This window comes from Cimex lectularius, unplaced genomic scaffold (assembly GCF_000648675.2).
Source record: "Cimex lectularius strain Harlan isolate CLEC.00 unplaced genomic scaffold, Clec_2.1 scaffold17, whole genome shotgun sequence".
Taxonomy (NCBI): Eukaryota; Metazoa; Arthropoda; class Insecta; order Hemiptera; family Cimicidae; genus Cimex; species Cimex lectularius.
In genome coordinates this window covers 210,363-222,702 of record NW_019392640.1, presented here as the reverse complement: position 1 = coordinate 222,702, position 12,340 = coordinate 210,363, and the positions used below count along the sequence as shown (strand labels likewise).

At 37.0% G+C, this 12,340-nt stretch overlaps 1 protein-coding gene across 4 annotated transcripts in view; it reads right to left on the bottom strand.

Moving 5' to 3' along the window:
- LOC106661306 (microtubule-associated protein futsch-like) overlaps positions 1-12,340 on the bottom strand; it is a 119,289-nt gene that overhangs the window by 23,843 nt on the left and 83,106 nt on the right. For 3 of the 4 annotated variants that reach the window (XM_014384597.2, XM_014384600.2, XM_014384598.2), the window contains exons 8-10: positions 5,007-5,106; positions 2,830-2,925; positions 999-1,198 (exon numbers count right to left, since the gene is read on the bottom strand). In XM_014384597.2, coding sequence (XP_014240083.1) covers positions 999-1,198; positions 2,830-2,925; positions 5,007-5,106 — 396 coding nt within the window. The remainder of the gene's footprint in view (positions 1-998; positions 1,199-2,829; positions 2,926-5,006; positions 5,107-12,340) is intronic. The other variant, XM_014384599.2, reaches the window with a different exon arrangement.

Here is a 12,340-nt window from a genome sequence, read left to right as displayed (position 1 = left end):
AGCTCGAGACACGGTGTTTGAAACGTAGAAGGGACGCGTGTTTGTTTTCTTGAATCGCGCCCTATTAAAACACACAGTCTGTATACACAAATTGTCACACGTTGGGATCTGGAAAAGGTTCCCAGGGAGAAATCCGATTGGGCTATACTGAAGTTAACACGATTAGGTATGTGCACAATAGAATGTATCTGATAAGGATCTGAAAATTTCGATGACGTTCGTTGGATGATAGCAAATCGTTTCTCTTCAGAGATTATGCAAACGTTTAGTATAATGTTTATAGTACACATATAAAAAAAGAACAAATATTGAATGTCCATATCTACTATTCAAACATGCTTCGTGTTAAGAACAGAAAGAAAACAAAGATGGTTCCGATTTGTTATACTTAAACTTAGCCCACACTTAGATTCGAAGTTGCGCTTCATTGTTGCGTGGCTGAATCTCCTTTGAATCACGACTGTTGAGATCCAGCCCCGCAACACATCCCCTTGTATCTGGGGTGTACTCCGGGTCTATTTGTTAAAAGACTTTGAGTCCCATCGGAACCGGATTCAGTGGTACAATGTTGCGCGACATTGCAAGTGTAGACGCATGTTCCGGGGGCAGCAGGAGTGTGGTTACGAGTTTCAGGACTAGGGGAAATTGAATTTCTAAATTTTTTTGTTTTCTTTAAACACTTTCGGCGCAACCATTTGCAAAAGCTTTTCAAAATTTATAGGTGTATTTTTAAAAAGTACCATACCATCTTTTAGCCTTAAGTGCCCACAAGATCGTGGCATGTATCTTTTGTTACTTGCCCACCAATCTTTTTTTATTTCTATTTTTCATTAATAATAACAATGAGAGAGAAACACCCGCGTAACATTGAATCGGTACTGTTCCCAACAAAGACGCTCAACTTTGATCCTAGCGTGGACTAAGCTTTATACGTAGAAAACAGTAACATTTTCCAAAGTTTTTATTAACTTTCAAACATATACAATGGAATTACTTACATTCCATCGTGTTCGCTTGGTCGACAAGAGCTTTGGCCCTGACGATCGGAGGGACCATCATGTCGTCCGCGGCATCGACGTCCGTCTCCGGACCCATGTCCTGCTCGGTGAAATGTGTCGCTTCGCTCCCGTTGTGCTGGTTAACGTGGTCGTGGGGCCAACGAACGGAAATTTTCACGTCGTCCATCCCTTTTTCACACCTTGGAAAACAGAATGAGATTAGAAAGGAAGAAAAAGAAATAAAGAATAAAAAAGACAAATCTGATTCACGGTATTGCATAACGTTGAAACAATAGATACTCGTCATACACGCGACTCAATGCCGACTCCATTTTTTTTTTTTAATTGTTTGTACAATAATTAAAAAGATCATTGCAATAATTGGCTCGAAACTAACTGCGGAAAAGCTATTTCCTTTTACTAAACAATTACCTGCCCGTTTGATTCCTTCTGACTTCCTTTTTCAGTTTACGTGAAATTTGAACCGACCCTTTGCTATCCCTGAAGTCTTCGAAAATTTTGTTATAAATTCCAGAGAGCTCAGACATACCTATTGAAACAAATCCAATTTCTGCAATGATCGTGAAGCACAGTATTTTATTTCTCTGAATATAGAAAATCTTATCGCATAAATCCTTAAAAGGCGTTCTTTCTGTTTGTTTTGAAGATAACGCATTAGCCACAACTGTTCTCCGCTTTTCAAGGCTATGTTCAATACATAAATATTAAACAGCAATCAAATGCTTCTGTTTTAAGCCTTCATGTAACACACCATTAACTTTCGGAAGAGTTTCACCCCTTCTAACCCTTTTTATTTTAATAGACACATTAAAAAGTGGATGAAACGCCTTTGTCTTTTGGTGATCCTTTAATAAAAAGAGGATTTCTCGTGAAATTTATATACACCTCTGCGAAATTTCTACAAAAAGAAAAATTTCCAACCTCGTTTTTGCGTAATTTCAACAAATTTCAACACTCGATCGGACAGGTCAATTGTGTTTTGCAGTCGAATTAAGACTGTTTTAAAACTTGCAGGATCAGACTGGGAGACTGTGCCGGATGTAATCACGTTTCAAATTAATCTTTCATCTTATTGTGATTTGCTCCGACGCTCTTGCCAATTCAAGGGCAGATTTTTTATTTTTGTCGAGAAGAAAGATTGATTATCCGAGGGAGTTTTCAATTTGTACGACATTTTCCAACTGAAATGCGTAAACAAATCGCAGGATTTCCAACTTTTAAAAGATTTCACATTGCAGTTTTTCTACATGCCTTGTTGAAGCTTTTTCCTTAAAAATTATTTTCACCTCCAAGAATAAATTTAGTCACTTAATTTTAAATATTTACCTAAACTGCCCATTTTGGACCATAACGTAAAAAACAAAATATACTAAAATATTCAAAATTGGTGAAGCTGGGCAATATTTAAAGAGTAACATCACATAATTTTTTGAAGTCCTGCAGTTTAGAAAAACACCTTTTCCATTTGTTTTTACCGATGTTTCGACCTTTATTCGGGTCATCATCAGCGCATAAAGTATGGCGATTTTCATGTGGTGTGAAAGTCTTGTGACGCCAAACCAAGATGACCCGAATAAAGGTCGGAACGTCGTCAAAAACAATGAAAATAGGGTTTTTACATACTACCTCATTCTTAACCGCTCCTCACGACTTGAAAAAATAATGAAACAACTGTAATAAACACAAATATCATCTAAGTTAAAGCAAAACGTCAGTCGCAATAGCACTTACTGATCAGTATTGATCAAACTCCTTACGATGGATATTGGGCGGGTATGGTTTTAAAATTAAAAAAGGAAAAAACATTTACCGACGCTTCTCGACATGCTTTACCAATCTTCTTGTTCTAACTGGGCATGTCTTTCGTTTCTTCGCAGCAGAAGGCAAAGAGACCAGACCCGACAGGCTGAGGAAAAAATATAGATGAGGTCCCGGAATACAATGTTGAACTTAATTATATTCTGTTTATTGGTCTACTAGAACCACCTAAATCTATAAAAATCTACTAATACTCCCTTAAATATTTCTTTTTTATTCTTTTGTTACTATTTCCTTATTTGTCCTATAAATGTCGAGAACTGCTTAAACCCAAAATATTATTATTTTTCTTTAACAGGGTGTAAAAACTAGATGACCATTTTTCATCAAAAATTAATATTTTTATTACTTTATTGTATTAAAGTAATTCATGTCATACAGGAGGGCTTAACGTCCAACTGCCGGTTGGGTGTCGCGGACGAGGAGTCAAACAACTTTCCACTACCTTTTACATATTATTACCAATTAAAATTCAATGGGCTGTGCCGATTCGAACCCAGACCAGCTAGCGTGGCAAATACGAAAAATTACACTTATCTTTAACATTTAACCAATTCAATTAAATACACTTCATACTGTTAAAGCGAAAACTTAATCTAAGTTTGGCGGGAATCGATTTCTCCATATATGTATGTACTGCTGAGACCCCACTCATACAGCTTCACTATAATTCTGTACTTCGCCTTGACGTCATCTCTTCATTCACGCCGCCAACAAATACATTCTTAAATAATAAAAATCACTTATTTACTAACCTAATTGGTCCGACAGGTTTGTGGGGTACTCGATATTCATCTACAGACCATATACGTACACACTTATCCGCAAATAGATAAAATTCACACAATCAGGGTTTTGATTTTACGCCAGTGATTTCCCTATTATACTGAAATATGTATAAAACTAAATAATACTAGTTTGAGAGCACAGCATAGTTCATCACAAACACTCCCGAACATACTGCAACGTTCACAATCTGCGTGGTCTTTCCATGCCCATGTGCTAGCCTGGTGTGGCCTAGCCACTGGCAAATCAACGTGATCCTATCGTGCACAGGAATTTTGACTTAGGCCAATTATTAGTTTATTCCCTCTGAACAATTAAGAACGAAACCAGTAATACCTACGATGGAGCGAGATCTGTACTATATGGTGGGAGAGTAGTCTAAATTTTCTTTGAACCGACAGGAAATATAAGGCAAAGCATCATATAGAAAACCCCTTTATACAATAGCTAACCAAAGAGCATAATTTCATGTAAATACTATTTAACTGTTCGTTGAGTTCAGAATTCATAGATCATATCTCAGGAACGAAGTGAATACACAATAATAGAATAACTCCTTCATAGACGATTTTTTTTAACCATGCTACCTTCTCCATGGATATTAGGATTTCCTCAGTAAATCCACTTTACATCACACGGACAATCCTTTCGTCAAAAATAGGATATCACAAGGTAAAAAATTTTCGTAAGTTTATATCCCTTGCCATAAATTCATGATGACCAGACCGCTGTTTTTTCCATCATCCACATGAATGACGATTGACTCAAGTTTATAACTGGCAAGTATTCGTGACAAGATTCGACATAGTGATTGCGTAGAACCTCAACATGACTATTGATGGTCACCCTTAGCTCTCCCAACAGTTAATCAATGTGGTGCGTTGTGTCAGTCAAGAATCCTTTCCCTCTCAGGTGTAATAATTTCACGAGCTGCATCAGCTCCTGTATTTCTTTTTATACTGCTTTTTTGAGCCAGTCGAATTTAGAAATCAAGTCTTTTACAATAGTACGCATAGTAGAACTGGCACTAGGTCACTTACTGGGTTCATCTACACGTTCAGGTATTAATAGAATAGTTTAACACGTAGATATGATGATTGGTGGAGTGAGTGTTCAATCTTTTTAAAAAGATCACGTGTTCATCAACTCGCGCACCAACAACCATCTCCTCTACAAAAGAGTATTAATTATTGAAAACGCAAAGGAATGGAAAAATTTATCGTCCTAGAAAATCGTGTTCTTTATAAAACGGTCATTTTTTTCATACACTCATTTAAATCCACGTTCATGATCATTTAAATCCATCGTAATTTGTAAGTACATACATTTTGTAAGACCCTTTTTAAATGTTTTATTCATTTATTTGTTATATTTAAAACTTACCTATTGGGATCGGTTAGGAAGACCACCACCACTGAGATGTTATCTTCGCTCGATATTTTAGCGAGCTGCACCAAATGTTTCGCAAGGTCTTCGATCGGTGCTGCAAAGAAAACGCAAAGATCAGATTTACACGTCAAAGGAATATTGAGAACTTAACGGCTTCCAGTTGGAAGCGCGCCTTTTGTATTAAAACTACGTGACTTGGCTCGTACAAAGGCTTCCATGATTACACATAACCGTTGTGTTGGATTCCGTTCATAACTAGGTGTAGAGTGCGACTTGGTAAATTCAAGGCCTGAAGTCACGCACAAAGGATGCCTGACTTACGAATAATAGAAAAATAAAACATCAACCACTCGAGAATAAATCAAAAACAAAATAAAGGAAAGGAATCACTGGAGATGGAATGAAGCCGAAACACGACTGACGGACCAAAATGATCGGAAGCGACTAAATGACAAAAACTAAGTACTGTTCGGAAATGAAAGATTTTTAGTGTCTAGGTGCTAATTTAATGTTTGATTCAAATTGTGATGTAGGATTGTAAAAATAATAAAAATATTACTATTTAGAGATTATTAAGCGAGAAAATGCATTAATAAACAAAAATCGATATAATCATGGCCGAAAATTGAATTGAGATTTAGAGAAAATCCGTTTATTACAGTCCTCAATGCTTGAAATCACCATAACGGGCCTTCGACTGGGAAAATTCATGGGCATAACGCCCGGGTAAACATAGAATTCGACATATCCCCTATTAACTCGGTCAACTGTAATTGGCTTCGTTAAACTCGTTTCGATTCGGTCTAATGAAACTGTACTAAAGGAACTATTTAAAAAGAGGGAAAAAATTCAGGGGATAAGGGTATTAGGGCGTAGGGTGCAGCAATGACCAAAGGAATGGGGAACTGCCACGTGGCATGTCCCTATTGATTTTCAAAACAAGGCAAATGCAACTTGGGACCAAAGTCCTACAGTTGCTGGTACAGGAAAATCCAAATTGTCAGCTTAATTTATAAACACAAATTTTACTCTATTAATATCTATGAAGGCAATGTTAGATCTAAGCTGTTATCAATTATCCTTCGTGGAAGGAAAACCGATTTTCCCATTTTACTTCTTGCAATTCACACAGTAATTTTAATAACAAACTGTTAAAAATAACAAAATATGACCGCTAGTTCGTACTTCTTATTTCTTTGGCTCTATTATACTATTTATCTAATATGCCTCCATACGTTTAACGAAAATAAAATTCTAGGGTGAACAGTCGTTTACAGGTAATTTTATATAAGCAATAAATATTTTAAAAAATCTCCTATTTATTGGTGGGTCCTTTAAGGAATGGAAATTTATTTATTCCGTCTTTAAAGGTTTGATTAACCCCCTTGAGGCCGGTGATCTGCCTTAAAATCAAAGGAATTTTGATTTGAAATAAAATACGAATACAATTGCAGAGGTACACCTCTATTTTGTTTCTTTTAAAACAAAAATGTATTTCCTTATGAATCAAAAACGTTATATAAAAAAATATAAAACAACAAAACATGAACCTTTGCTTACAAATTAACAATATAAGAATGATTAGATACTATGGAATAATATGGGCCTGAAGGGCAAAATATTAAAATAATCAACCTTGATAACAAAAATTGAAAATACCAAACAAAAAACCATAAATGAAAATGGGCCACACAACAGAAATAATTTATACTAATAAAAATCAAAGTGGATACAAATCTGATTTGACTGGCTTTCAGCTGGATTTTTTTCTTATTGCTTTTCTTCCAATGCCTAGGCTAGACTGAACTATCCGTTCTCGCTTTCCTGCCTCCAGCATGGAGGGGAGAGCCTGGACATAATTTGTTGTTATATATTGAAGCGGGTTAATAAAAAAAATTGCTTTTACGGTATCCGTCCAAAACCGCTTACTTCCTTTATTTGGAATTGAATTTGAGAGTCCAAAATTCAACTGGTCAGAGTTGCCTTTTCCAACAAAACGATTTTATAGAATATTCCAGTGAAATAAAAATGTGTGGTGATTAGTGACCGTTAATCGATAATTATTCAGAAATCGTGAGATGCGGTCTGGTGTGATGTAGGTTTCAGAAAAACATTTTCTTAATCGTGCCAACGTTTCGCTCTTTGTTGAGATCATCTTCAGGGCCTGGGATTTACAAACATTGTTTACATTTAACAAATACATTTAGGATGTGGAAAAGTGAATTTATAAAATGCAAAATATATTTGTTATATTCAATCAAAGTATTTCTACTCACTCAAAGTGTTTGTCTTCTGTGTAATTGTGCCATTCTTGCGTGTCGTATAAACACATAAAACTGCAAAATCTCACTGGCACTCTCAACACGACACGCAAGAATAGCACAATTACACAGAAGACAAAGCAAAAGATGTTATTACATTTTTATGGTAATAAAAACTTCCAACTCCAGGGCCTCCATGGGCAAGGCTAATTGTTTAAATAACCAGCGATACATTTTTACCAATCTTTCAATTATTTAAGGTTTTTAGTTGAGATAAAAAAGTCAGTGTCACGAGCGGGATTCGAACCCACGATCTTATTTTTTTACCTTAACTACAAACCTTAAATAATTGAAAGATATTAATTGGTCAAGCGGACCACGAAAACTAGTGAATTTTTACAAATATTTATTGAAATGTAACATCTACAGATTATTGGGCAAAAATAAGTCTCAAGCAGGCTAAATGGTATTTTTGAAATAAGATAGCGATTATAACAGATTTATATAAAACCTCTTAGAAACAGAATATATAACTTAGATTAATTAATAATAAACGAATGAAATAACAAATGCACCGTTTTATTAATTGAACACTTAGGTTTTAATACACTGAGATAAATTTTGGATATATGGAAATAATACCACCGGGTTTAAATTTCGTCAATTGTTGAAATGTCTTTTAACTAATACCTGCTGAACAATATCTCATTGAAACGAACCTGTGAATAGTAAATATTTCAATAATGTATAGTAAATAGTTTTGAAACACCAGAGAGGCAATCAACAAGAAAGACACCAAGATTAAAATGTCCATCTAGGCACGAGAAAGATTATTCATTTAAATAACCAGCGAAACAAATATTTATTGAAGCGTAGTACCTATCGGATTATTTAGTTAGAAAATAAGTTTGAAGAACATTACTGTTGGGTAGGGTTGTGATCAAATAAAGCTGTTCAAAAGAAGGTCTCCAGGCAGCATAAGTTTAAGAACCACCGGTATTATGGATTTAAAGAGTTTGTGGGATGTCTGAAAAATCTACCACCCAAAAAGTAAGTACGTTAAACTAAGTTATAACCAAGTTAAAATCAATAATTAAACTAGTTGGGGAATTACAGTAAATGTTTAAAGTTCCGCTGAAAAATATATATTAAGGTAAGACCATGGGCTGCATAGGTTTAAGAACAACTGGTTATTTACTTATACGTATAACCAGCGATCGAATTTTCTTAATAGGTATTTGTTGAAACTGGTACTTCATTACTTCATTTTAGAATTAGGACGTAAGTCTCAAGAACCGTACTATGTTTGGGTGGGGTTGAGCTCAAAACAGTTTTTCAAAAGAGGGTACTCGGACCGCATAAGTTCATGAACCACTGGTATATTGAATTAAAGAGTTTGTGGAATATCTGAACGATCTATCACCCAAAAAGATTTCAGGTTGAAATCAATAATTAGACTAGTCGGAATATGATAGGTACCGTCTGATAGCTCGGAATCCTTAACCATTCTAACACTTCCCCACATACTGCTGGTATAACATTCACCAAAAGGAGAAAGATCGGTTTAAAAGAACTGCTTCTAATCAGATAAGAAAACGGGCTCGATTCTAACGGCAGGATTGTTTCAGTCGTTAAGTTCAATGTCAGAGCGAACCGTTTTTCCGATAAGAAAGGGGGAGAATCGCGCTGATAACCTCAGACGTTTGTGACGGTTATAGATTCGAAAGTTCGTTGAACGGACAATACGATTTTTGAATAAGAAGGCCAAATGAATGGAGTCCCGGGTTAGCCACGCATTCCGTTCTTCACCACATTTCAACACTTTTTCAACTGAGGGTCTCTTCCCTCGAGTCACTGATGCCCATCGGAAGGAAGATTCTTAATAGTTAGTCTGTTGGGAGAAGCGACGTGCATTTCCGGGTTCGAAGAAGAATAAGTTTATAAAACTTTGCCGTACAGAAAATGAAAACAACAAACTTTCCTTGTATTGATTTTATAATCATAGTTAGATTGTACGATTTCTTTTCTCCAGTCCATTCCAACCCACAAAACCCAATTTAATTTTTTCGTTGTTAATTTTCTTATAAACGCTGTTAGACAGTGAATGCAGTCTTGCATAATTGGGAAGCAGTGGTACGGAAGATTGCTCGGGCTTAGAGAGGACAAACCTTTTAGCACGCCTAGCCAACACCCGAATTGAGCAACTGTGACAAATCATATGACTTCCTTAAAAACCCAGTCGAAAGTTTATGAAGCAAATATACCCTTCTGAAGGTTCAAGTGTTTGATGAAATGAATTTATCAAAGTTTTCTCGGATTGACTCTGTTTTGTAGATTTGCGAAAACAAAGATATATTCCAGATAGAGAGGTTCAGCACGTACTTCTGCCATGCACGAGTTAATGACCAGTTGAATAATAGTTATGCCATGAACGTGATATCGGAATTCAATTTCCACATTCTTCAGATAAAATCGAGGGATGGTCCGAAATAATCGACTTGAAATCCATAAATAGAGGTATCTGACTAGCAGTACTAAAGACTACCATGGCACAAAACCATTTTTTTTGCAATTTGACCGACCTGCTTTTGGCAGACTAAACCACTTGAAACGAGTGTTTCATCTGAACACACAATATTTAAACACTGCAACAATAACATTCGCCTATCTTAGTCCTTGGTCTATCCCAAATGGAAACTTTCAAGAATATCGCAATGAGGTTGTGGGTAAAACAAATTAAAACTACATAACGGGACTCGTAAGGTGAGTGAGGATGAAACCCCATTAAACTTCTCAATCTGAAGACGAGAAACGTAGGAACGTACTAGGTGCAAAATAATTCAATTGGTCACGATGTCTGTATCTAATATGGCGAGAATTGCCTACCTATCAATGGTGTCGAGAGAACGGCAAAATTTCATCACATTCTTAAGTCGAAATGTGATTTTTTAACTTTTTCAAACCGTTACATCAAACTTAAACAAAAACAACTCGCCAACTAATTCAGAACATCCTTGTATTAGGCCATATAAAAGAACACGTGAAGAAATGGTACGCACAATGATCAAAAATTAAATACATGGACTGAATATTTTCCATTTCAAAATTTAACACTTGAACGAAGATCTAACACGTCTGGCTAAAATGTTAGGTTATAACAAAAGTCAAGAAACTTGTGCGATTTTAGCAGTTATTTTTTAAACAGGATTAAAAGTCACTGAGACAGAAAGACGGCACCCGCTGCATCAGATCTGGATTGAACAATTTTAAAGAAACATGATCCTTCAGTGTACAATAATTATTCAGGTTTTCCGTAGTCTCGAGATTATTTGGAGCTGCTGACTCTTAAAGAAGAACAAGGATACTCGCAGGTGAATCAGAATTTTCCCACATTACTATGATATTGCATTGCAATGGTTCCCAAGCGTTGCAGCAGCATCATTAACGAATTATCGCTTTGTCATGCCACGCGTCGAAATGTGAATTCTTCTGAAAAACCATAGTGTTTCGACTAACTTATCGTTTCGGATGAAACGAAATTCGGACAACCGACTATTCTTCCGCCAGAACTAAAAAGATCTGCCCAAAAGTTCGTATGCACCAGTACTTCGAGTCAGTTCGTCATATTCAAGCTATAAATGCTCACCTGATATATAAATATTCTTCTACAGATCTCAAAAATGAATAAAATAGAATTTAAACTTTTATCCCTCATCAATCACGCTCCTTCGGATTCCGATCCAAGGCAAACCTGTTTTGCGCACTAACTGAAAAATATATTTTTAACAAGCAACAATTTGAGCGAAGCCCAATAAGTAACGTATAACACAGCAGAGAGATAAAAAAACCTGGCGATAGCACTCGTAAATCATTAACTAGAGCAGGAACAATAACATGGCCACTGTCGTTTTAGATGTCAAGGGTTGTTTGGAAGAGGTTACTTTGAAACCTAGCTGGACTTTGCAAACTACTTTTATAAAGGGAACATTTAAGTTGTTAAAAATGATGAATATAAATGATGAATGATGGAGTGTGTGCGGTGTTCACACTTTAGGTTGTTATGGATGGTAAGATTGAAACATAAAATAGGGAACCTTGGCGATGAAGATTATTCTTTTTCATGTCGTGTATGGGGTCAGTCAATTGTCAAGATACAGCCTAAAGTAGCGGATGTTTTCGATACAACGTAGGATAAAGGTTTGATTTGTCATTTTTTGAAACATTGTTAAATGGAATGTCTGGTTAGTTCGTTGGGTTATAACGGAAGTCAAAGGTTGTCACAGCGTATGTTAGGACGTGCTTTCCCGTATACTCGGTCGTCCTAAAAAGGACTCTGAGGATCTTTAACGTCCGCACCTACCCTATTCGGCCTTATCGGACGTTTTCATCCTCAAGATGAAAGCTGACGCACCTTGCATACAACAGAAGGGTGTTACTACCGGAGCGTTGGCATAGAGACAGCTCAGTCCCGAGGGGCCAAGACAACCTCGCTCTCCGCTTGCCCATTCCGAGTGGTCGGGGTCCGCATTAAGCATCGAACCGTATGCCGCGCGCAAGGGCTACATAAGCCGAAATACATCATCCTGGTCTCCTGCGCACTCCCTAAATAGAGAAGGCCACTCTACCTTCCAGAGTAGTGGAGCTTTCCTAGTGTAGAAACTACCGGATCCGCTCCGGCCGCGGTTTTGTTTAAAGTGGAATTGCTAGCCACCCCCTAGAGGAGACCGCCTACGGTAAATGTCTCCAATCGAGCTCAGCCTACACCTACCTGCAAAGCATACTCGAGTAGGAGCAACCGATTCACTACCCGTTCCCATCCGACACTATTCACGCATTCGAGGGACTTTTCAGCATAATCCTGCTCCTCAACGCTTATGCGGCTGCACGTTTATTTTGCGCTCGGACACCCCCCTTGTAACCAAAGATTGAGAGGGGTCACAGGAAAACGTGAAGGAACCTGGATTGAGAGAGGGACGTGGATGAGGACACGAGGTGCCCCTTTTCAGGGCCCCGAGCCTTAACCACATTATAACACCCGTCATCGCTGTAGTTCCACATTGAGTGTGC